This window comes from Somniosus microcephalus, chromosome 5 (genome assembly GCF_052327205.1).
Source record: "Somniosus microcephalus isolate GS21.2 chromosome 5, FLI_Smic_1.0, whole genome shotgun sequence".
Lineage (NCBI taxonomy): Eukaryota > Metazoa > Chordata > Chondrichthyes > Squaliformes > Somniosidae > Somniosus > Somniosus microcephalus.
Window position 1 is genome coordinate 42,255,781 of NC_140991.1, and position 26,651 is coordinate 42,282,431.

Here is a 26,651-nt window from a genome sequence, read left to right on the forward strand (position 1 = left end):
CTTCACCACACTCTCACACACTTACCTCTGCTGCAAGCCTCACACCCATATCTCACAGCTTGCACACACTGCCAACTATTCAACCATGAGAGGCACATCACCCAAACACATTGCACCACACTCACTGACACACTTCCTTTTCTCTTGCAGGGAAAGGTGGTGCATAACTGGAGCCAGCAGAACCTAACCGGTGGGGAACAGACTTGCCTGTATCACCTCACCCCCTTGGAGGACACGGTGCTGGAAATTCTTGGGTGGGGAATGGCTGAGCCCGTGGCCAGCGGCGGGGCTGAAAGAGTACAAGATGCCGGTATCCACATATGTTATCCTCCTTCTCACATCCCACTTCCCCCTCATCCCACAATCTCTCCTGATTTACAATCTGCACATGGTGTAAGCAAGAACCTCTTGCTTTCCCCCCACCCCTCATCACAACCCTACCCTTGGGCCTTTTTCATTTCAGAGACCCAAGAAGTCCAACCTGCCCAGCCAGTGTTTGAAGAAGAAGAGGGAGTGGAGCATGATGACGAAGAAGAAACACCCTCACTCGATCTGACACTTGCAGCCACCAGCTCAGATACTGGCACGGCGAGGAGTTTTGAGGGTAGCTTAGAGGTGGGATCTGCATGTGGTGATCCCACAATTGGGCTACAGCCAGGGCAGGGGGAAAGGGTAGCTCAGGTGCCAGCTCCCCAGAAGGCGAGGTCGCACACGAGTTCTGCTGCAGAGAGGACTCAGATGAGGACTTCAGTGGGGCGGCCTACAGAAGAACGCTGATGGGTATGCACAACAAAATGCTGTTGCGGTACATCTCAGCATTTAGATGCAGTGTCCGGAAAGCCTCGTGCATGCAGTCGATGGTGCCCTGCACCATGGGGAAAACTCCTATCCTGGCAATGCCACGTGCACGCTCCGCCTGCTTCTCTCTGGTCAGACAGAAGACAATGAAGTCTCCTCTCCTGGCATAAAGAGCATCTGTCACCTCTCTCATGCAGCAGTGGATGGCGAACTGAGAGATGTTACAGATGTTGCCTGCTCCAGCCTGGAAGGATCCCGACGTGAGCAAATTCAGGGCCACGGTCACCTTCACAGCCATTGGCAGTGCTGTCCTTGCCCTGGAGAGAGGCTGCAGGTCTGGTTGCAAGAGGTGGCAGAGTTCTGTGAGCACCTCCTTTGTAAAGCGCAGACGCCTCACACACTGCTCCCGGCTCAGGCTGAGGTAAGAGAATTGTTCTCGGAAGACCCTAGGTGGGTCAGGCCTTGTGCTGAGCGCGCTTCTCCCCCTCCTCTCTCCCTCTGCGAGCAGCTTGTCCTCTTCTTCGCGGCCTCTGCTCCATCTCCCTGTCATGCTGCAGGCCAAGGGAGATGACAACTAGAGCACCCATGACTGAGAGCAAGTGGTCTGACCAGAACCCCTGAATTCAGAACCAAGGCCTTCTCCACTTACAGCACCACTCCCTGTCACCTCACCAACTTTAAACAACTCTAGAAAGCTCCGAACACTTCCACAAACTTACATATAACCAGTAGAAATTAATCAGCAACTAACTTGAGAGCAGTTGATGATTCCTTTAAATAACACTGGTGGGGTCCTTGCTGCCGGTGAACACATGTTCAGCTGTGCGAGGTTAAGACAGGGCGTTCGCTCCAGTGTGGAGGATGAAAATGGCAGCACTGGCATCAAATCAGCATTTCCTGCTGACTGATGTCACGATCTGCGCGCTCAACATACTTCCGGCGCACACTTCTAACACCCGCCCTACTGCCTTCACCATGATGGCGTCCGCCGCGGCACGCACCAGAAGTGTACGTGCGTGGCGTGGACACCATTTTTGTCACAAAATGGCACCCGTAGCGCCGGAAAATCACCACGATTTCTTACACAGAGATTAGTTGAATCATGACATGCTTTGCCACAGGCAGTGATTGAGGCAGGAACCAGTGCATCTCCTAAGGGAACTGTGAATAACTGTCTGAAGGAGAGGGGCATACAGGGCTATGGAGAGAGAGTGGGGCAGCGGGATTTGGTTTGGATTACTCTAGCAAAGAGTCAGCACAGTCACAATTGGCCAAATGGCCTGCTTCCGAACGGTAAACGTCTTTGGTTTTAATCCCATTGCACTGCTAAAGTGCAGTTCAGTGACAGACATGTCAGGCTCACTGCTGCAGCTAACACTCCAGCTGATCGACAGAGAGATATGACTGACTCGGTTCGGAGTGCACTAGACAACTATTCACCTTGTTAAATTATTTATCGAAGAAGCAGTAACCTCTGGGATGATCAGGATCCTTTTTGTGGGAGGTTTACTGTTACTTTAAAACAATATTAATTAATCACAAAGACATTACACTAAAACTGTGTATACATTTCTTTATGACCTTTGCCTGTGAGTGGAGTGACTTGTCATTTTTCAGTTATCACTCTCTAAAGGTTACTGCTCATTTTGGTTTTGAATTGAACATTGCATAAACCCCACTGGCTGATCTCAAACACTTGGTGCATATTTAAATGCCCATGTAGTTTGTGACCATTAAAGGACAGGGGACCAGAAAGTAAGAACTCAACTTGGAATTCCAAGCCCAGCGTAATCAAATGACATTAACTTAGGCTGTGACTCTATAAAAGCAAATAAGAAGTAAGATAAGAAGATTTTGCGTAATGGGAAAGTGGGAACGCAGTAAAGCCAGCTTCCATGCGACATCAGCTTGCCAGATAAAACAAACCAAAAGAATCTTGTAAAAAAGTAAACTTACCTCTGCAAATTTATAAAAACACAGCCGATGCTTAGATATGTTAGTCAGTGTAGATGCACCACCTGTGTAACACAGAACGGTTTCAGCTATGCTAAGCAGCATGTGTCGCTTTTATGGAGCTCAGATTTCTGGCTCCTCTTGGTCACCAGCTTTGCTCACTGGGCTTGCTTTCCAACCTCGTTTACCTTTGACTCTCCCAGATTCTGTCTTGCTGCCACTCTCAATCCATTGTGGTCAGAATGGTAGTGGTATTGGAGGAGGGTCCCCTCGGACCTTCTGCCGCTCCGCCACTGTAACCTTGGCGGATGTGTGGCGGAAAACCCCATTTCTGCGCTGCGGTTACGGAGGTGCAGCGGGAGAATGTGGAAATTCACCCTCCACGCTCTTAGTGTCTGTACAATGACCCTTTAACGCTGTATACCATCTATAGGATGCACTGCAGCAACTCGCCAAGGCTTCTTCAGCAACACCTCCTAGACCTGTGACCTCCACCACCTAGAAGCATAAGGGCAGCAGGTGCATGGGAACACCATCATCTCCATGTTCCCCTCCAGGTCACACACCATCCTGACTTGGACATGTATCAGCGTTCCTTCATCGTCGCTGGGTCAAAATCCTTGAACTCCCTCCCTAACAGCACTGTGGGAGTACCTTCACCACACGGACTGCAGCGGTTCAAGAAGGCAGCCCACCACCACCTTCTTAATGCTAACTAGGGATGGTCAATAAATGCCGGCCTTGCTAGTGATGCCCATATCCTAAGAATGAATATTCAAAAGAATGACTTTGCCTACACAGTGGAACCAATATCAAGTGGAACTAAAGGCCAGACAATAAACTGAAGCTTGGAGATTGTGAGAGACACCAGGGCTTGAAAACTGAATCCAGAGGAAGAAGGCTGGCAGACAAAAGGACCAGGCAATAAGAATCTACAAAGCCAAGTTACACCTGTCAAACTAAGAAGGTTTTACTTACATTAAATAATCTGGATTAGCCCTATTCCCATTTTGACAAGTTTAATATATGGGTTTGAAGCTGGGGCAGTGAGGTTTAATCTGATACATGAAGACAGGAGCCAACTGGGATGCAAGCTTGAGAAGAAATTATCTGTAGGTAACTTGGATGTATTCAAACCTCGACACCATACGATTATTTATTATTTAAATAAATCATGAGATAGGATTTTTTTTAGTAAAACTAAAATTTGCATACATCCGAGTTGCCAACAAGTGATATTGTTCATACTTATATGGTTAGATGGTTTTATATAATGCTGTGTGACAGTCTTTAGTGAGTTATATAGATCATCCTCTCCACTGAATTGTAATTACATAGCTCATACTAATCATTTATAGGAACAGGAGTAGGCCATTCAGCCCCTCGAGCCTGTTCCACCATTCAATGAGATCATGGCTGATCTCTATCTTAACTCCATCCACCCGCCTTGGCTCCATGTCCCTTGGCTAGCAAAAATCCAGATGCCTCTAGATACAAAATCAACAATTCTGTTTGCCTTTGTTCTGGCCTTATCTTTCCGTCTTTCAGCTGAGTTGTTAAATCATATCTGTTCAGTTGATCTCATGGCATGATTTGAAGAAGAGCCAGCAGGTCCCCAACATTTCTCCTTCAACCTACACCAGCAAAAAAAACAGATGAACCATTCAGCCATCTCGTTGCTGTTCGTGGGACCTTGCTGCGTGTATGTTTGGTGGCTGCGTTTGCCTACACCAGGTGTTCCCAAACTGGGGGGGTTGGGGGACGTGCCTGGGTTATTGGGGGTTGCGTGGAGAATGGGCTAGCCAAGAACTAACATCACTGATGCAGCCTCACATAGCCAGAGGGGTGCATTATGGTTTATCTCAGCACAGCATGGATATCTGAGCCCCCACTGGTTCCTAGAAGCGCTTTTTGTTCAAGCTGATTTAAAAAAGTTAAATATCCACCTGGAAAGACTCAGAACAAAATTTTATGGTTATTAACTTACTAAACCATTCCAATATAGTGCTATAGGTTCACTATATGGTATAGACCATGTTTACACAAGTCATTGCATTTCAAAGTAATCCATTGTACCTGAAGTTCTTGGATGCATTTTGATGTGATTAGGTGCCATATCAATACAAGTTTTATTAAGAGGAACAGTCCTCTGATCATTCTTTTTGTTAGTAATCTGTGGGCATATTACTTGATGAGATACATTGTGCTTAAATGAATCTAACAATGAATTCTTGCAACTTACCAGTGCTGCTTCATTGCACTGACCAGAACTATGTTCTGAATACAGTGCATCATCCTTTAGTAAAACAGATATTGCCCGCAAGATGAAAGAGAAAAACAGATTCAGGTGGATGTAGTTCCGAGTACAATGAAGTTTTCTGTATTCAGGGGAAAAAAGAGCAGAAAGAAATTAGTTTGTCTGAATAATATCCCTTTCATCTAGGTTTTCCAATCAGTGTTAATTTTAAATTGGTTACCGCTCGTGTTAAAGTAATATCCATTAAAAAAATCAGCGAGGCTCGTGTCCCTTAAAGGACTATATAAAATCTGAACTGCAATATTTTGCATCATTGGATGAACAGCTCTTGCCCTTAATATGAATCGTCTTCATTTTGTGTCATTTTTAACCTAGACATTAAGCACCAAAATTGCTTTAGTAGCTTTTCAACCCTACTCAGTAATACAGAGTGTCAACTGTCATACATACTCATGAATCATCTTTAGTTGGGCGAGTGATGTGGCAGAAGATATGAACCAAAAATATTGATGGCCACCATAATAAACAAGCACTTAATGCATTCACATGATATTCCTCTGCATATTGTTTTAATAGAAGTCTTAGCCCGTTTATGTTAAATGGGTTAAAATAGGAACATTGGAAAGTACAGGACTGGAAAAGACTCTGCAGCCCACATCTGGTCGGTCCCAAAAACGAACACCACTTAATCAAGAAAGAAAGACCTTGCATTTATATAGCACCTTTCACGACCTCAGGATATCCCAGAGCAGCCTACAGCCAGTTAAGCACTTTTTATGTGTAGTCGTTCTTGCAATATAGGAAACGTGGCAGCCAATATGTGCACGCCAGGCTCCCACAAACAGCAATGTGATAATGATCAGGTGATTTTTTTTTAGTGATGTTTGGTTGATGGATAAATATTGGCTAGGACACCATGGAGATCTCCCCTGCTCTTCTTCGAAATAGTGCTATGGGATTTTTTTACGTCCATCTGAGAAGGCAGACAGGGCCTCGGTTTAAGATGTCTTTCGGATGAGACGTTAAACTGAGGCCCCGTCTGTCCTCTCAGGTGGACAGAAGAGCAGGGAGTTCTCCCGGGTGTCCTGGCTAACATTTATCCTGCAACTAACATCACTAAAACAGATTATCTGGTCATTACCTCACTGCTGTTTGAGGGACCTTCAAGCCTTCTCCGCCATTCAATAAGATCATGGCTGATCTTCGACCTCAACTCCACTTTCCCGCCTGATCCCCATATCCCTTGATTCCCCTAGAGTCCAAAAGTCTATCTAGCTCAGCCTTGAATATACTCAAAGACTCAGCATTCACAGCCCTTTGGGGTAAAGCAATGAACCAAGCAATAGAATCAATAGAGTATGGACTGGATTTTCCTCCTCCTGCCAAAGAAGTGGAGGGGTAGGACATCTACTCATCACCCTGATCCCTTTCTGGCCCCAATTCAATTCCCTGGGTTGAGGTTCATTACCTATGTAGGGCAAGCACCCAGTATATCTCCGCCAACAAGAGGGAGGAGGAGGAAGAAGCGGCAGTGACAACCGCTACAGCAGGAGAAGTTTACAGGGGGACAGAAGAGTCCCGATGAGGTAAAGATGGAATTTGTTGTAGGCCTCTGACGGAGCCAAAGCATTAAAAAGGTCGGGGTTAGGAGGTCTGAGGAGAGGGTACTGGACGGGAGCAGTGCATCCGAAGTTTGGTTGCCCCTGCAATGGCCCGAGAGCATTGGTGTTTCTCGTCCCAGGACATTAACTTGGCCAAGAGGCACCTCCGATGCAGTCCCATCCCTGGGTAGGCTGTATGCTTAAGGAAGGGGTGTAAATGTGTTCACATCAGGCCTGCAACTGCACTTCAGGCCTCAGAGAAAGGGGCCTTCTGGCTGCTGATTGAAACCAGGATTCATAAGTCCATGATTGGCTCAATCCTTCTGGCAGGATTGGCAAATAATAAAAAAGCATATCTGTCCGCCCAACATGTCCAAACTCGCAGTGCATCGCCTTCCCACACCAACCGGAAAGCAATAGACTCTTCACCACCCCATTGGATGATTCTTGACTGTCAAACAGGTCTTTTTCTATTGTCTGATATTTTTATAACTAATAGACAAAAGTGCTCAAAGAAAATTTTGAAAAAAAGTTTTTTTATTGCCCATATGATTTTTCTCCTGGGTTCCAGTGTCCTGGAGATTAGTCTATAATTTCGGAGGATGCCAGGATCAACCCTAGCTATGCCACACATCCATCCTGAGGCTCCAACACTCCAACTATGGCCTAAGGTCTTGTGCAGGTTTACCATGACCTCCTTTAGTATTCTGTGCCTCGAGATATAAAACCAAGGATCCCCGTCTGCCTTTTGTTACGGCCTTTTACTACTTGCACTGCCACTTTTAATGAACTGTGTATCTGCACAACAAGGTCCCTCTGTTCACTTTCCCGATCCTTACTTACAAAATCTATTAATTCACACTTTCTACATTGAACTACATGTGACACTTACTTATCTGTCAATCCATCTACGCCCTACTGCAGTCTTTCACAATCTTCATCACAATTCACTGTACTCCCCCAACTTGGCGTCATCAGCAAATTTTGAAATTGTTCCTTCAATTTCTTAATCCAGATTATTTATGGACAAAGTCTGTGGGAGCAGCCCCAACACAGATCCTTGTGTTACACCACTTACTATATCTTTCCAGTCTGACAAACTTCCTTTTGCCCTGTACCCTTTGCTTTTCACTCTCCAACCATCTCTTTATCCATGTGCCTTGATTAATCGTGCCATTATCTTTGCCATAAGTCTCTTACGTGCTACCTCAAACATCTGAGGTGTGGGGAAACGCTGGATAAGATAATAAATTGTATGGAAAAGACAGATCTGGAAAATTAATTGTGTATAATGATAAACAGTATGGAACATTACTGTGAGAGTGTTGCAAGAGAACACAGACTCAAAGGCAAATTTAGGACTGATATCAAGAAGTTATTTTTCACACAGAGTGATCAATATATGGAAGGGACATCTGGGTGCAGCATTGGAGGTGAACACATGGAATTATTTAAGAAACAATTGGATGTTGCAGTGGGGAGATTTTAGACTCTTTCTAGGAGAGACTGAATGGCCTTTCTCCTCCATATTTACCATACGATCTGTAAGGTCAATTCCACAATCTCTTACGAGGGAGCCACACCCACAGGTAGTGTTGGTCAAAGACTCGGGACCACAGTGGGGTAGCCCTATCTTTGAGCCACATTCTGTTTGAGCCCCGGTACCTCACTGGGATCACAGAATCACAGAGAGTCCCTTACATGTCAGTAATTCATTACTGCCTATCGCTGCTGCTTCTACACAATCTTTCTAACTCTTGCTGCTTCTCCAGAATCAACCACTCGACTGACATACTGTGCATTTTTTTAAATTTCGACCCATCAATAGCCAGTTGGGCTACTTAATAATGAACATTTTAAGGAAAGTATAGTGCAAGTCCCGCGGACAGTTAATAGTAGTTGTTTGTCTCCCGCAGTGCCTGACTTCATTTCCACCACAGTCAGCTCATAGTGGGGCACGCTCACCTGGAAATTCCCTTGTTAGGGAATGTTTGCTCTAATCTTCACATTAATTATTTTGTTAATTTTTCCCTACAAAGCGCAGCAGATGTTCACTCTCACAGCAACACATTCCACATGGCAAAAATACATCTGGCAGCAACTTTAATGTTCACCTTTTGAAATATGGGACACAGGAACCTTGGCTCTTGCTAATCAAAATCCAATAACAGCTGCTAATGCGTTACAGCATATTGGTTTCTAATGAAGTGAACAAACAAGACCTTTCTCTGAACTCAGGACATTGAAGTATTTGGCATGGACCGGAGAGATCAGAGTGGTTATACGGGCTAAATCTCCTACCCACTCACAATGAATGGGCGATCAATATGACCCGTATGTACACTGTTCTATACGTGCTCTCGGAATTGTCAATAAAGGGGTTTAGCTAAATTATTAGAAGTATGTGTGAGTCTTTTCACAAGTTATACCTGAAAACTTCTGTGACATAATGGGGGATTTTCAATAAAACAAAATGGCTTGGGGTGAACATAAGAAAGCAGATAAGGCCATTTGACTCATCAAGCTCATGCAAGACTACCTCAATCATAGACCACCCCCCCGCCCGCCCCGCACCAACGTCACCCACTGACCATGAAAGGGAATTACTGTGACTATAAATGATACAAAAAAAAGTTTCTCACCTGAAGAAACAAAGAATCGCTGATCCAGTCGTGAGGGCAACCAAGGAGGCACCGTGTCCCAGCGTATAAATAGCCTTCACTAGCACGAAAAAGGCAGCCTTGGTGAGATAAAAGATAGCAGTAGGTCAACCAAACCATCGTCAATTATACGGGACAGTCAGTAACAGTATTTGAACAAAATCCAACACCACAGGCTCTAGCCTTACCCTGAGATTATGCGGGGAATGACCAGCTCCAGTTGGTGCATCATCCATTGGGTCCAATAGCAATGTTATTACAAGGTTTATTTCATGTGTTAGTACTAATGCACTACTGGAACAACTTAAACCAATATACTTCCCATGCGCTACTCTTAATTCATCACCTCACATTGTCTCCACCACTACCCCTTCCAGTGACAGACTTGTAATTCTGCTACTTCACTCTTGTATTACTTAGCTGAAAAAAACAACTTTTATTGTGTTGTGTTCATTAATCTGAGCCAGTGCTAGGCAGGGTGGAACTATTTCCCAGTGTTAGCATCAAGTAATCCCTACTCAGGTATAGCACTGACCAGATCAAGAATAAGCCTCGTACGATAGCAAAATACTGCAGATGTTGGAAATCCGAAATAACAACAGAAAATGCTGGAAAAACTCAGCAGGTCAGGCAACATCCGTGGAGAATAAGCCTCTCTCTGTAAAAACTCTTGACTCACAATCTTCACTGGGTTCCACAATAGAAACTGTGGTTGCACCAGAATAGTTTGAAAAGGCTGCTATAATTCTGACACAAACATAAACAAATAATCTTTAGTATTAACAAAGCCTCTTATCATAGACAATCATCCCTTATGTCATTTAATCACACCTGCCTTCAACCCTATCACAGACCTTCCCTTTTGTTCTTTCCTCCCCTCCCCCCTCTCCCTGCCCCTGCACTTGCTTAAAAACCTGTTACATCTCTAACTTTTACCAGTTCTGACAAAAGGTCATCAACCTGAAACATTAACTCTGTTTCTCTCTCCACAGATGCTGCCTGACCTGCTGAGTACTCCCAGCATTTTCTGTTTTTATTTCAGATTTCCAGCATTGCAGTATTTTGCTTTTGTAAAATTTAATACATACTGGTAAAAGAATATATAGATATATAAAGTAAAGGCTGTTAGATCCGTGTATCTTAATGTTGTGTCCTTCAATAATCAGACAACAGACCGCAGGGAACGATTTAACAGGTGTTTACTGAATGAGGGTTACTCTAGAACCAGCTGTACAGGTCACTACTCAGGGTTTATATACAGGTGTGGTCACTGCCGGTACTACAGTATACAGGAGCTGTAGTTCTCCCCTTAAAGGTACATACATTACAATTCCTCCCCTTTTAGATTAACAGTACCATAACACTCATTTAACAATTAAATATCAAACTAATTACAATTAACACTTTTAACATGCAACATTAGCTGAAAATAGTCTATTTATAAATTCAGTCTTTGGGGAGGCTTCCTGATCCTTTCTGGATAGCGCCTTTCCCGAGTGTCTTGCACTTGGTGCGGAGGCGATTCTGGCCCCCTGTCATCGGTTGGTTCATCAGCTTCCGATGCTACTGTTTCTGGGGTAGATGCTACCTGTACGTCGGGTTCATCACCAGGTACGTATGGGCGAGGCATGGGGTTGACTTGTTCCTGTGACTCTAGGATCTGGTCAGCATGGCGTCTCACGATGCTCTCCCCAACGTCCACTGTGTACATTAGTGGGCCCTGCCGTGTGCATATCGTTCCTGGCTGCCATTTTTCTGTTCGGTAGTCGCGGGCCAAGACTGGTTGCCCTACATTGAAGCTCCTTGGTGGCTTCTCATGGATGTGCTGGAATTGCTTACTCTCAACATCTCTTCGTACGTTTAGTCTGAGCAAATCCAGGCGAGATCTTAACCTTCGGTTAAAGAACATCATGGCTGGGGCCTGGTTGGTGACTGCATGTGTCGCATTCCGGTAGGCGAACAGGAAATTGTCCACCTTGTGCTGTAGCGGAATGTTGTCATTGTACATGGCCTTTATTGCCTTCTTAAAGGTTTGTACGAACCTCTCAGCCAATCCATTTGTGGCTGGATGATACGGGGTGGATGTGTAATGCCTTACCCCATTCCTTTTCATAAATCTTCGAAACTCTTCGGACACAAATCTGCTCTGGCAAGCCGTTCCTGGCAAAAATGGTCCGTAGGACTGCAATAGTTTTCTCCGTGGTGGTGAAGGACATTTTGATCACCTCAGGCCATTTCGAGTGTGCATCCACGGCTATTAAAAACATTGAGTCCATGAATGGACCAGCAAAATCAATATGCACCCGTTGCCATGGAGATGAGGGTCACTCCCATGGGTGTAGAGGGGCATGTGGTGGTGCATTTTGGACCTTCTGGCATCCTGAGCAGCTCTTTGTCAGGTCCTTGATTTGCTGATCAATCCCCGGCCACCACACATAAGCCCTAGCAAGGCTTTTCATTTTCACTCCTCCCAGATGACCTTCATGAAGCTCATTGAGCACTCTCTCCCTTAACTTGGGTGGAATTTGTTAGATCCGTGTATCTTGATGTTGTGTCCTTCAATAATTAGACAACAAGACTGCAGGGAACGATTCAACAGGTGTTTACTGAATGAGGGTTACTCTAGAACTAACTGTATAGATCTCTACTCAGGGTTTATATACAGGTGTGGTCACTGCCGGTACTACAGTATACAGGAGCTGTAAAAAGTAGTTCTCTCCTTAAAGGTACATACATTACAGAATTACCACTCGGGATGCACACATCAAGGTCCCCTGGCATACTGACAGCTGTTCTCTTCTGGATGAGAATGCTGGCAACAGTGAGTTGCCATGTGCTGGCCATCCCTTCACCATCAAATCATATACCCGAGACAGTGTCGGGTCATTTCGGGTCTCCTTCTCTATACCAGCGTTAGTTCCTGGCAAGCATTCAATTGTAGTCGAATGAAATATTTCGACAGGATCCACTGCTGGTGCTTCCTCCGCAGTAGGCAGTGGCAGGCGTGATAGCCCATCAGCGTTTCCATGCTGTTTCGTGCCCTTATACTCGATTTCATATTGGTGCGCCCCTAGAAAAAGGGACCATCTTTGTAGCCGTTGCGCAGTCATCACCGGAACGCCCTTCTTTGGATTAAAGATGGAGACAAGTGGTTGGTGGTCAGTCAGCAAGGTGAACTTCTGCCCGTGCAGATAGTGATTGAACTTTTTCACTCCCCACACTAGGCTGAGGGCCTCCCTGTCAATCTGGGCGTAGTTACGCTTGGCTGAGGTTAGTGATTGTGACGCAAAGGCTATTGGCCTCTCTGAGCCGTCTGAGAATTTGTGCGACAGCACCGCTCCAATACCGTAGGGTGACGCATCACATGCCAACCGAATTGGTAATGCCGGGTTGTAATGGGCCAATACCTCTTTCGATGTGATTAGTGTTTTGCTCTTCTGGAAAGCTCGTCTACATTCGTCACTCCACTTCCATGGCACCCCAGTTTGCAGTAGGGTGTTCAGTGGGTGTAGTATTGTAGACAAATTTGGCAAGAACTTATGGTAGTAGTTTACCAGCCCGAGGAACGACCTCAGTTGTTACACATTTTCCGGTGCTGGAGCCTTGACTACTGCCTCAATCTTCTCTGGGGACTTATGTAACCCCTCTTTATTGATAACGTGGCCACAATACGAGATGTGTTTTCTAAAAAACTCGCATTTGGGGCGGTTAGCTCGGAGCCCATATTCCTGCAATCTAGGTTGGCAAGGTGATCACTGTCATTTTCGCCCGTGACCAGGATGTCATCCAAATAACACTGGGTCCCTGGGATCCCTTGCAGGACTTGTTCTATTGCCCTCTGCCAAATAGCCGGAGCTGATGCTACCCCGAATACCAGCCGGTTGTATTGGTAGAGGCCTTTATGGGTGTTGATTGTGAGGTATTTTTTTAATGCTTCTTCTACCTCCATTTGCAGATACGCCTGGGCCAGATCAATCTTAGTGAAGCATTTCCCTCCAGATAGCGAGGTGAAAATATCTTCAATCCGCGGAAGTGGATATTGTACGGTGTGAAGGACCGGGTTCACTGTTACCTGAAAGTCCCCACAGATGCGAACCTTCCTTGGTTCCCCAGGCATGCTGCTCAACGACTTTTTCATCACAGGGACGATGGGTGTAGCCCACTCGCTCCAGTCTACCTTGGACAGTACACCTGAACGTTCCAGACTCTCCAGCTCTGCTTCGACGGCTGGGCGGATCGCATAAGGTCTGGCCTTAAAAAATTTTGGGCTTGCGTTTTCTTCAATTTTAATCATCGCTGTGATGCCTTTTAGTGTTCCGAGTCCTTGCTGGAACACTTCTTTCGCGTCAGTTAGGATCTTTGACAGTCGCCCAGATGTGATGTCGTCATCCTTTTTGTCAGCCACAGTCAGTGCCTGTATGGAATGCCAATCTAGCTGTATCTTCCGGATCCATTCACGTCCTAGTAGTGGTGGTCCTCCATCTGGCAGTACATATAGGTCCATTTTTGGTGTTTCCTTGCCGTTATATATAATGTTCACCCTTATTTTTCCTTTGGGGTAGACTTTTTGCCCCGTGTACGTCTTCAAGACAATCTTTGTATCTCTCAAGGGTATATGTGAGAATAGCCGCTTGTAGTCCCTTCGGTTTATGACTGTTAGGGCTGATCCTGTGTCCAATTCCATTTTCACTTGGACTCCTGCTATCTTGAGCGTGACCCAGATAGTTTGGTGATCCTCCGTTTTGATCACATTATGTAGTTTCAGACAGCTCAGCTCCTTGCTTCCGGAGTCTGTATCACTCTTCTGTTCGTCTGAACTACTCTCCGTCACCTTATGTACCTTCTTGTACTTCTCCTGTGGAGATTTCTTGCTGCTGGTTTTCTTTCCCGACCTGCAGACTCATGGTATGTGTCCTACTTTTCCACACTGTCTGCACACTTTGTCCTTGAACCAGCAATCATTATGGTCATGTGTTGTTCTGCTGCAGCGATAGCACTTCACTGTTCCGCATGACATTTCATTTGTGCCATATTCTTGCGGTCTCCGTTGTATCTCTGCAGCGCCCCGTGCTGCTGCTTCGTGTGATACTGCAATGCTGAAAGCCTTGTCCAGCGTAAGATCCTTTTCTGATAGAAGCCGTTTCTGGGTTCCTTCACTTTGAAGCCCACACACAAACTTGTCCCTTAAAGTATCTGCTAGTCCCGTTCCAAACTGGCAGTGTTTTGATAGCTTGCGCTGTTCCGTTAAATACTCAGCATTACTTTAATCATTATGCTGGTTCCTTTTGTGAAACTTAAATCTTTCTGCTATCAGCAGCGGTGTGGGGTTTAAGTGGTCCTGTAGGATTGACACTATGTTTTCAAAATCCTTTTCTACTGGCTTCTCTGGGGTTACTAGGTTTCGTAGTAAGCCATACGTTTTGGCACCCATTGAATTCAACAATACCAGCGCTTTCTTGTCATCTGGCACTTCAGTCGCCTTGCAGTATACTTCTATGCGTTCGACATATGTCGTCCGATCTTCGACGTCATTGTCGAACGCTGTGATACAGGTAGACTACCCTTTATCCGAACTTCCGAAAACCGAAACCCTCTAAAAACCGAAGGTTTTTTCGTTCAGCGTAAGTCGTGCACACGACATGACCAGAGTGGCGCACGACTTACGCTGAGCAGAGGGTCAGCGTAAGTCGTGCGCACGACCCCCCGCGGACCCCCCCGCCGACCCCGACCCCCGCTGACACCCCTGCGGACCGCCCCGCGGACCCCCGCCGACCCCGACCCCCGCGGACCCCCGCCGACCCCGACCCCTGCCGACTTACGCTGATCAGAGGGTCAGCGTAAGTCGTGCGCACGACCCCCCCGTGGAACCACCTGACTCTCTTCCAAAGGCTCGAAAGCAACGAGAGCTCTGAGCCCGCGGCGGTGCCGGCCCCTGTTCCGACCGAGCACGACGACCTGTTGGTGGAAATGCGGAACTTCATTGCATTCCAGGCTAGCAGCGACGGACAAGCCACGATTGCGGACCCCCCCGCGGACCCCCGCGGACACCCGCCGACCCCGACCCCCGCCGACCCCCCCGCGGACCCCCGCCGACCCCGACCCCTGCCGACCCCCTTCGCGGACCCCCCGCGGACCCCCGCCGATGCCGACCCCCCCCGCGGACCCCCCCGTGGACCCCCGCCGACCCCGACCCCCGCCGACCCCCCCGCTGACCCCCCCGCGGACCCCCGCCGACCCACCTACCGAAATCCGAAATTTTCCGAAAACCGATACACGGCTGGTCCCGAGGTTTTCGGATAAAGGATAGTCTACCTGTACTGCCACTCTTCGGCATTTTTGGGTGTGGTTAGACTGGCTTAAAATGGCGCCTCCCGCGCTTTCCTTTCTTCCCCGCTGCGGCTTAAAATTGCGTCTCCCGCACTTTCCTTTCTTTCCCACTGCAGCTTAAAATGGCGTCTCCCGCGCTGCTGCCAATGCCGCTCGGCGGTCCTCGTGGCAAATGGCGACGCCCTGTAGGTTTCGTGCGCTGCTCCTGCGCTGCTGCCAACGCCGCTCTCTGCGGTCCTCGTGGCAATGGCAGTGCCTCGCGTTTTCCTGCACGCCTCTCTCCCCCGTTGACGCTGCTCGGCACTTGAACACCGGCTGCGCTCTGCGCGTTTTCCTGCGCGCCTCTCTCCCCCGTTGACGCTGCTCGGCGCTTGAACACCGGCTGCGCTCTGCTCTCTCTCGCCTCTCTCCCCCATTGACGCCGCTCGGTCCTGAACACCGGCTGCGCCCTGTGCGCTCTGCCCTCTCTCTCTCCCCCGTCGACGCTGCTCGGCCTTTTTCTGTGCCGCTCGGTCGGGCTCTAGCCCGTCACTGTCCGGGAAGGGTCTGCGCAGTACCTGTTGCCAGCCCGTTTCACTGGACCACCGTGACTGGAAAGCCAAGCCTGGCTCTCGACAGCCTCTCCTGCGATGCTCAAATCTCCGCTGGATGACTGGGCGGTTGCCCGTGGTCGACGCCCGTGCTTCTGGACTCAACCTTCTTCCACTGTTCTCCAGGAGCGAATCCCTGGGAGGTGATGCAGAGTTGCAGGTAGGTTTGAATCTGCTCGTCGCCAATGTTAGATCCGTGTATCTTAATGTTGTGTCCTTCAATAATCAGACAACAGACTGCAGGGAACGATTTAACAGGTGTTTACTGAATGAGGGTTGCTCTAGAACCAGCTGTACAGATCACTACTCAGGGTTTATATACAGGTGTGGTCACTGTCGGTACTACAGTATACAGGAGCTGGAAAAAGTAGTTCTCCCCTTAAAGGTACATACATTACAAAGGCCACTGATTTACAGTTTTCACAGAATAATGGTCAGAGCTGTGGAACTCAATCCCCAAAGAACTAGTAAAATCCAGAACACCATTTAATAAAAATGGAATTAGATTTATTAAGTCATTGTAAATCATTGGCCCTGGCGTTATGCCCTATATATAATAAACAGCCCTATTGTTGTATAGCGACGCGAGTATTGTGCCATGTAAGGTGCAATGTATTATTCTACAAGATGCGCTGCAGCAACTCGCCAAAGCTTCTTTGGCAGCACCTCTCAAACCAGTAACCTCTTCCACCTAGAAGGACAAGGGCAGCAGGCGCATGGGAACACCACCACCTCCAAGTTCCCTTCCAAGTCACACACCATCCTGACTTGGAAGTATATCGCCGGTCCTTCATCGTTGCTGGGTCAAAATCCTGGAAATTCCTCCCTAACCGCACTGTGGGAGTACCTTCACCACACGGACTGCAGCGGCTCACCAGCACCTTCTCGAGGGCAATTAGGGATGGGCAATAAATGCTGACCTTGCCAGCGACGCCCAGATCCCATAAATTAATTTTAAAAAAACACTCAGTGATTCAGATATGGTGTGTTCAACTTGGGGTTGGCTGCTACTATAATCCCCCTTCCTGGCTTTTAATAGTCGTACAGTGCGGAAGACCTAAGCTGAAGTTTGCCACAAACCTACAACACATCGAGGGTTCCAATGAGGTCAGAAATCACTGCGAGCCCTCAAGACGTGTCACACCTGCTGAACAGGCTCTAAACAATAACCCCGTGTTATTTTACTTAATGCAACAGCTGGATCTTTACAGAGGACCATTTAATTGTTGTTGGCCAAGTTTTTGTTTTGTTGCTCAGGGGATGTCCTTGTGGACTGCATGCTTCAACAACTTGATCAAGTGGTTCAAACTGAAGTGTTTGGGCATGTTGGTTGTATTCCATAGCATACTAATATGGTATTGCTTCCCCTTTCTTTCATAACTCTGCAAGTTACTTGTTACATATAGACTTATATAGTGTAGTGGGATTCCCAATCTGTAAAAACACTCATTCATTAAATCACACACCACTTTTACGTTTATGGGCAATTTCTAACCTTCGCACCCTAGATTATTTTGGCTCTTGTATCTTAGATCACTCTCATGGGTGCATTCCCCTTACCTTTGAGATGTCTACCCTTGCCTTGAATCTAGGTAGGCTTTTGATTACGTGTCTGGTAGAAAGACAAACAAATGCTGCGATCCTACATCATTTGATAAATTATTGTTCTTGAGAGATTTTACCAAATGTTATGTATTAATTGGCAGTTTCCTGTTGCAGGGCTTAAGTCCAGCAATTCACAAAGTTTCCATCCAACATCTAAGCCAGCGGATTATTTAAATGTTGTTTTTGTCTATCGCTGATGGCATTTTTAAAGGTTGTGGGGCTGATATCATATTGTGCAATATTAGTAATTAATAGATAAACACATGCGAGTGACATTCCTTTCTTCATTATTTAATGAAGGTGTTTAATCTTTAATTTTGAACTGGTTAATTTCTTTGATAAAGTAGTGGACAGAGAAATTGCATAGGAATGCATTAATGCCTTTATCGCTAACACTGCCCAATGCTATTTCAGCCCTTCTCATTCCCTCTCCTCTTTGCTGCATTAACATAATACAAATATTTACTGTACATTATGGGATATAGCTTAAAAGTTGATTGAACGGGGGTTTAATAAACTACAACAAGACTGATCATAGCAAAACAGTACACTCGTTAGACATAACAGCAGCTATCATTGGAGAAGCAGACGGCTACATTCCACGTGATATCAAGAAACGGCTGAGCGCACTGGATACAGCAAAGACTGTGGGCCCTGACAACATCCCAGCTGTCATGCTGAAGACTTGTGCTCCAGAACTAGCTGCGCTTCTAGCCAAGCTGTTCCAGTTTGGCTACAACACTAGCATCTATCTGACAATGTGGAAAGCTGCCCAGGTATGTCCTGTCCACAAAAAGCAGGACAAATCCAACCCGGTCAATTACCGCCCCATCAGTCTACACTCAATCATCAGCAAAGTGATGGAAGGTGTCATCGACAATGCTATCAAGTGGCACTTACTCACCAAAAACCTGCTCACTGATGCCCAGTTTGGGTTCCGCCAAGACCATTCGGCTCCCGACCTCATTACAGCCTTGGTCCAAATATGGAGTAGAATAAATGGGTCATTTTCGGGTTGGCACGTTGTAACTAGTGGGGTACCGCAAGGATCAGTGCTTGGGCCTCAGCTATTCACAATCTATATGAATGATTTGGATGAGGGGACCAAATGTAATATATCCAAGTTTGCTGATGATACAAAGCTAGGTGGGAATGTAAGTTGTGAGGAGGATGCAAAGAGGCTTCAAGGGGATAAAGACAGGCTAAGTGAATGGGCAAGAACATGGCAAATGGAATATAATGTGGAGAAATGTGAAGTTATCCACTTTGGTGGAAAAATAGAAAAGCAGAGTATTTTTTAAATGGTGAGAGATTGGAAAATGTTGGTGGTCAGAGGTGACCTGGGTGTCCTTGTACACGAACCACTGAAAGTTAATATGCAGGTACAGCAAGCAATTAGGAAAGCAAGTGGTATGTGGGCCTTTATTACAAGAGGATTTGAGTATAAGAGTAAAGACATTTTACTGCAATTATATAGGGCCCTGGTGAGACCACACCTGGAGTATTAGTGTACAGTTTAGGTTTCCTTACCTAAGGAAGGATATACTTGCCATAGAGGCAGTGCAACAAAGGTTCACCAGACTGATTCCTGGGATGGGGGGATTGTCCTATGAGGAGAGATTGAGTAGACTAGGCTTATATTCTTTAGAGTTTAGAAGAATGAGAGGCGATCTCATTGAAACATACAAAATTCTTGCACAGGTTAGATGCAGGGAGGATGTTTCCCATGGCTGGAGAGTCCAGAACCAGGGGTCACAGTCTCAGAATAAGGGGTCGGCCACTTAGGACTGAGATGAGAAGAAATTTATTCACTCAGAGGGTGGTGAATCTTTGGAATTCTCTACCCCAAAGGGCTGTGGAGGCTCAGTCATTGAGTATATTCAAGACAAAGATTGATAGATTTTTGGATATTAAGGGAATCAAGGGATATGGGGATAGTGCAGGAAAGTGGAGTTGAGGTAAAAGATCAGCCATGAACATATTGAATGGCGGGGCAGGCTCGAGGGGCCAAATGGCCTACCGCTGCTCCTATTGCTTATGTTCTTTTGTTCTTAACACTCCAGTGCAGAACTGAGGGAGTGCTGTCTTTCAGATGAGATGTAAAATGAGGCCCTCTCAGGTGGATGTAAAAGATCCCATGGCACTATTTTGAAGATCTTCCTGCAGTCCTGGCCAATATTTATCCCTCAACCAACAGATTATCTGGTCATTATTATGTTGCTGTTTGTGGGAGCTTGCTGTGCGCAAATTGGCTGCGGTGATTCTTACATTACAACAGCGACTACACTTCAAAAAATAAGCACTTCATTATCTGTAAAGCACTTTGGAATGTCCTAAGATCATGAAAGGTGCTATATAAATGGAAGACTTTATTTTCTTTTATCTACATCAGATGTGTAGATCAGATATTTTCATTTATCCTCAGTCAGACATTTTTTTGAAAAAAGATTTTTTATCAGTTCTGCAACTAAAATAGCATAATTGGTGGAAGAATTGGGACTTGTTCCTTCTCAGTTATATGCCTCACAATCTGTATTCTTGTTTATACATTTAGACAGCCATCTGAAGGCTACAAATGAGTTTGGATTGATTCTAAATGTTTTTAGCAGCCTGTACGCCCTCACCTCCCTTGTGCAGCTATCTTGTAATAAATCTACTGATGCCTTACAGCCTAAGAGATTTTTTTCATAGAATATTTTTCAGTGGAAAACCATTTTCATGTATGTTTTCAAATAATCAGGGTGATGGATGGCAGACTCCCAGATACAACAACAACTTGCATTTATAGAGCGCCTTTAACGCCCCAAGACGCGTAAGGAGTGTAAATTAGACAAAAATTGTCACTGAGCCAAGGAAGGAGATATTAGGAGAGTTGACTAGAAGCTTGGTCAGCTATGTTTTAAGGAGGATCTTAAAGGAGGAGGGAGAGGTTGAGAGACGGAAAGACTTAGGGAGGGAATTCCAGAGCTTAGCGCCAAGGCAGCTGGCAGCACAACGGTGGGGCGAAGGGAGTGGGGATGTACAAGATTCCATGGTTAGAAGAACGCAGAGTTCTTGGAGGGCTTTAAAGCTGGAGGAGGTTACAGAGATAGGGAGGGGCATGGCCATGGAGGAATTTGAACAACAAGATGAGAATTTTAAAATTGAAGCTTTGGTGGACTGGGAGCCAGCGAGCACAGTTTGAAATTGTATAGTGATTGCCATTACCTGGAGCCCTGTGTAACCTGCAGGTACACTGCAGGTACAGTGGTTCTGTAATGGTGCAGCCACTCCTGTCGCTACAGGCAGTGCCTTAGCTGGCTGACACAGTGTGGTACATTCAGCTATTTTATAGCTGCAGTACTTGCTCCCAGACTGAAAGAAAGAAAGTGCTGTAAGGGTTTGTAGAAAAATATCTCCCCAAACAAGGTCCAATGAGAAAGTAGAAAGCGAGAAATAACACAACTGACAAACAACAAATGACTGATTGACACCGGAACTACTTGTGTCATGAACCTGTCAGATAGCAGCCTGAAAGACAAATTGATGGGGCAAATGTGTTTCTAGACCTAGCCATGAGTTGAACAAAAGGGGTTTTAAAGAGACTTCAAAGGTAGGATGATGGCCCTTGAGAGGTAGCTGATTGATAAGAAACCCTAAGAACATAAGAACATAAGAAACAGGAGCAGGAGTAGGCCAATTGGCCCCTCGAGCCTGCTCCGCCATCCAATAAGATCAAGGCTGATCTGATCTTGGCCTCAACTCCACTTTCCCGCTCTCTCCCCATGACCCTTGTAGCTCAAATGTCTGTCAATCTCCGCCTTGAATATATTCACTGACTCCGCCTCCACAGCTCTCTGGGGTAGAGAATTCCAAAGATTCACGACCCTCTGAGAGAAGAAATTCCTCCTCATCTCCGTCTTAAATGGGCGATCCCTTATTCTGAAACTATGCCCCCTCATTCTAGATACCCCCACGAGGTGAAACATCCTCTCAGCATCCACCCTGTCAATCCCCCTCAGAATCTTATATGTTTCAATAAGATCACCTCTCATTCTTCTAAACTCCAATGAGTATAGGCCCAACCTGTTCAACCTTTCCTCATACGTCAACCCTTTCATCCCAGGAATCAACCTAGTAGTGAACCTTCTCTGAACTGCCTCCAATGCAAGTATATCCTTCCTTAAAATGGAGACCAAAACTGTATGTAGTGCTCCAGGTGTGGTCTCACCAGCACCCTGTACAGTTGTAGCAAGACTTCCATACTTTTATACTCCGTACCCCTTGCAATAAAGGCCAACATTCCATTAACCTTCCTAATTACTTGCTGTACCTGCATGCTAACTTTTTGTGTTTCATGTACTCGGACCCCCAGATCCCTTTGTACCGCAACATTTTGTAGTCTCACTCCATTTAAATAATAATTTGCTTTTTCATTCTTCCTTCCAAAGTGGATAAGAGGCATTAACTAGTTACGATGCTCTGGCTCCTATCAAAATGTTGAAATTTTCATCATCGTAATTCCTGGCAAATGCCTATCTAATTGATTAACAGCTTGGAAGGGACATTTTTATTGATTGGACATTGGGATTTAATCCTGGGATGGAGATTGTCTCAGCATTATTTAAGATATAAAAGCCATGCCTTTCCCTGCACCAAGTCAGTTGAGTCTGTTAGTGAAGTCAATCAGTACAAAAGACAGAAGGGCCAAAGGAATCAGATTAGGAGAGGGAAAGAAAGGAAAGATTATAATAAAAAGGTTCTGAAAGTTGTAAAGAGCCCTCAGAACATCTCAGGACAAGCTAAAAGAAGGTTAAAAGTTAAACTATAAGCTTGAGAGGTTTAGCCTGAGAGAAGTAACTTGCAAAGCATGCTGTAATTGCATTTTATAGCTCATTTGTCTCAGTTAAGGTGGAAGTATATTAACAGTATTGCAATTTAAGAAATGCGTATGTGCATTATTAGCTAAGCCAGGATGAGACAACCAAAGAAAGAAGATGGTGGCTACAGACAGTAACTCACCACACACATTCCTGCAGAGTATCCCAGAAGAAATCATTGTCACAAAGCTGATTGAGCTGAAGGACCAGGTATTTCTTTGTTTTTATTCATTCACGGGATGTGGGTGTCGCTGGTAAGGCCAGCATTTATTGCCCATCCCTAACTGGCCTTGAGAAGGTGGTGGTGAGCAGCCTTCTTGAAACGCTGCAGTCCGTGTGGTGAAGGTACTCCCACAGTGCTGTTAGGGAGGGAGTTCCAGGATTTTGACCCAGCAACGATGAAGGATCGATGATATACTTCCAAGTCAGGAGGTTTTGTGACTTGGAGTGGAACTGCACCCACACCACATGTATAGCCTGTGTATTTGATGCTACTATTTTATCAATGACATCGAATTCAAACAGGAAGCCTAAGCTTGATAAAGCAATACGGTAACTTTGGACATTAAACGTAACTGTCCAAAGAGAATCCAGCTACATCTGTTCAGTAGAGCAGAGACTGGGAACAGAGAAGAAGCCAGGCTTGCCCTCGGGGTATGGAGCGCAGGCCCGGCCCAGGTTTGCTCAGGAGAGCAACGGGCAGACTGACTCCCTGGAAAATTAACTCAAGAGGCAGGGATTTGGAAATGTTCAACATTTTGCTTTAAGATCCATAAGCTGGTCATAAGAAGAACATCCATGTCAGGAGGAAAGCAAACTGAGTGAAAAACATTGAGCTCGAGCAAGCGGGGGAACCACCTGTTCGGTGGCGAGAGAAATATCTACCAATTTGTTACAGGAACATTTCTGCTAAAGCAAGCAGGAGATTCTCGAACTTAACAATGCACGGTTGACTGCGACCTGGATGAAAAAATCTGAACAATGTCGAATTTGAACATCACCAGAAACAGCACAACAGGAGTTATGCTGGTCAGGATAACATACAAAAGATGCCTTGAAACTTCTCAATTTGTGTAACCAAAATTCAAGTTAGCATACAAGTGTTTCATTAGTGAAGCTGGTATACGAGTGCTATCTCTTTAAATAAAGGTAACATAAATTGCTTCAGATACATACAACCATGCACGATAATATATAGCACAACAGTAAAAACGATCACTTCGCAGACTTATATGTCTGACAAGCCCCAAATCCTGTGTTTAGTATGGTTTTGTGTGTATATGCTCAGTTGCTTGTTGCTGTAGTGCTACTAGAAGGAGCAAGCACACTCAGTTCCAGATTGAAAGAATGTGAGCCAGACTGCTCGATGAGATCATGCAGCTACCTTAACACATTAAGGCCTCAAGTCAACTCACTAGAGGCCTCACCAGGGTTGCAACCCTCCAGGCTTGTCCTGGAGTCTTCAGGAATTAAAGGACACTGCTGCGAACAACCCAAGAGAAAAATCAAAGGGGGCATTCAAAAAATGTTTTTATTTTCATTTTCTTCAAACACTTTTATTTATAGTTGGTTGTTAGGTATAAGAATATTGGAGTTGGGGGAAAAAGAGGCTGTTTGGCAAGTTGGTGTGGTTGGGGGCAGGAGGTCACATGATGAAACGGCCAGGAATACACCCAACCCATGTTGGTAACCCGAGGCCGCACTGTCATACAGTGTTACTGTGTAGCTTGCAATTGGCATCAGCAGAGATATGATGACTAAGGGATGCCAATCAAATGGACTTTTCAAAGCCGCCAGTTGGCTGAGCTCACTGTAGATGTACATTCCAAATGTCTGCTAATCTTTTTGTACTGAAGATGGCAAACCGTCCCTAAAATGTCAGCCAAACCCACAGTAAAGAGCTGGATGTGTTCCAGCCAATATATTAACGAAATCAAGATGCAAGGTGGATTGTATCTCAGCACCTGAGGCAGGGAAACTAATGGAGAGAACAGACTGTAAAGCAGGCAGTTCAATAAACCTGCAGTCAATGGAATCCCTGCTAAATCCAGCCCCACACCAACATGAACCCTCCAGGAGTACACCCAACCCAAGTTGGTAACCCGAGGCCACTCTGTCACACAGTGTACTGCCTGGCTCTATGAATATCCCCATCCTCAATGATGGAGGAGCCAAGCACGTGAGTGCAAAAGACAAGGCTGAAGCACTTGCAACCATCTTCAGCCAGAAGTGCCAAGTGGATGATCCATATCGGCCTCCTCCTGCGGTCCCCACCACCATAGAAGCCAGTCTTCAGCCAATTCGATTGATTCCACGTGATATCAAGAAACGGCTGAGCGTACTGGATACAACAAAGGCTGTGGGCCCTGAGAACATCCCGGCTATTGTGCTGAAGACTTGTGCTCCAGAACGAGACGCGCCTCTAGCCAAGCTGTTCCAGTACAGCTACAACACTGGCATCTATCCGACAATGTGGAAAACTGCCCAGGTATGTCCAGTCCACAAAAAGCAGGACAAATCCAACCCGGCCAATTACCGCCCCATCAGTCTACTCTCAATCATCAGCAAAGTGTTGGAAGGTGTCATCGACAGTGCTATCAAGCGGCACTTACTCACCAAAAACCTGCTCACTTATGCCTGGTTTGGTGTCCGCCAAGACCATTCGGCTCCCGACCTCATTACAGCCTTGGTCCAAACATGGACAAAGGAGCTGAATTCCAGAGGTGAGGTGAGAGTGACTGCCCTTGACATCAAGGCAGCATTTGACCGAGTGTGGCATCAAGGAGCCCTAGCAAAACTGAAGTCAATGGGAATCGGGGGAAAAAAGCTGCAATGGCTGGAGGCATACCTAGCACAAAGGAAGATGTTTGTGGTGATTGAAGGTCAATCATCACAGCCCCAGGACATCGATGTAGGAGTTCCTCAGGGCAGTGTCCTAGGCCCAACCATCTTCAGCTGCTTCATCAATGACCTTCCTGCAACATAAGGTCAGAAATGGGAATGTTCGGTGATAACTGCACAGTCTTCAGCGCCATTCACAACTCCTCAGATAATGAAGCAGTCCATGCAAGCATGCAACAAGATCTGGACGACGTTCAGGCTTGGGCTGATAAGTGGCAGGTAACATTCGCGCCAAAGAAGTGCCAGGCAATGACTATCTCCAACAAGCGAGAGTCTAACCACCTCCCCTTGACATTCAACGGCATTACCATCACCGAATCCCCCACCATCAACATTCTGGGGGGGCACCATTGACTAGAAACTTAACTGGACCAGCCACATAAAAACTGTGGCAACAAGAGCAGGTCAGAGGCTAGGTATTCTGTGGCGAGTGTCTCACCTCCTGACTCCCCAAAGACTTTCCACCATCTACAAGGCACAAGTAAGGAGTGTGATGGAATGCTCTCCACTTGCCTGGATGAGTGCAGCTCCAACAACACTCAAGAAGCTCGACACCATCCAGGACAAAGCAGCCCGCTTGATTGGCACCCCATCCACCACCTTAAACATTCTGCCCCTCCACCACCGACGTACCGTAGCTGCAGTATGTACCATCTAAAGGATGCACTGCAGAAACTCGCCAAGGCTTCTTCGGCAGCACCTCCCAAACCCGCGACCTCTTCCACCTAGAAAGACAAGGGCAGCAGGCGCATGGGAACACCACCACCTGAAAGTTCCCCTCCAAGTCACACACCATCCTGACTTAGAAGTATATTGCCGATCCTTCATCGTTGCTGGGTGAAAATCCTGGAACTCCCTCCCTAACAGCACTGTGAGAGGACCTTCGCCACACGGACTGCAGTGGTTCAAGAAGGCAGCTCACCACCACCTTCTCAAGGGCAATTAGTGATGGGCAATAAATGCTGGCCTTGCCAGCGACGCCCACTTCTCATAAATGAATAAAAAAAACATGGTTGGCCATGTGGTTGATAGTGAAGAAGAAAGCTGTAGACTGCAGGAAGATATCACCGGACTGGTCAGGTGAGCAGAAAAGTGGCAAA

At 46.1% G+C, this 26,651-nt stretch overlaps 1 protein-coding gene across 1 annotated transcript in view; it reads right to left on the reverse strand.

The window, feature by feature from the left end:
* The window catches only part of vipr2 (vasoactive intestinal peptide receptor 2), a 298,909-nt gene that overhangs the window by 88,727 nt on the left and 183,531 nt on the right, over positions 1-26,651 (reverse strand). Inside the window, exons 5-6 of the mRNA XM_085987570.1 lie at positions 9,252-9,349; positions 4,994-5,129 (exon numbers count right to left, since the gene is read on the reverse strand). Of these exons, the coding sequence (XP_085843696.1) occupies positions 4,994-5,129; positions 9,252-9,349 (234 nt within the window). The remainder of the gene's footprint in view (positions 1-4,993; positions 5,130-9,251; positions 9,350-26,651) is intronic.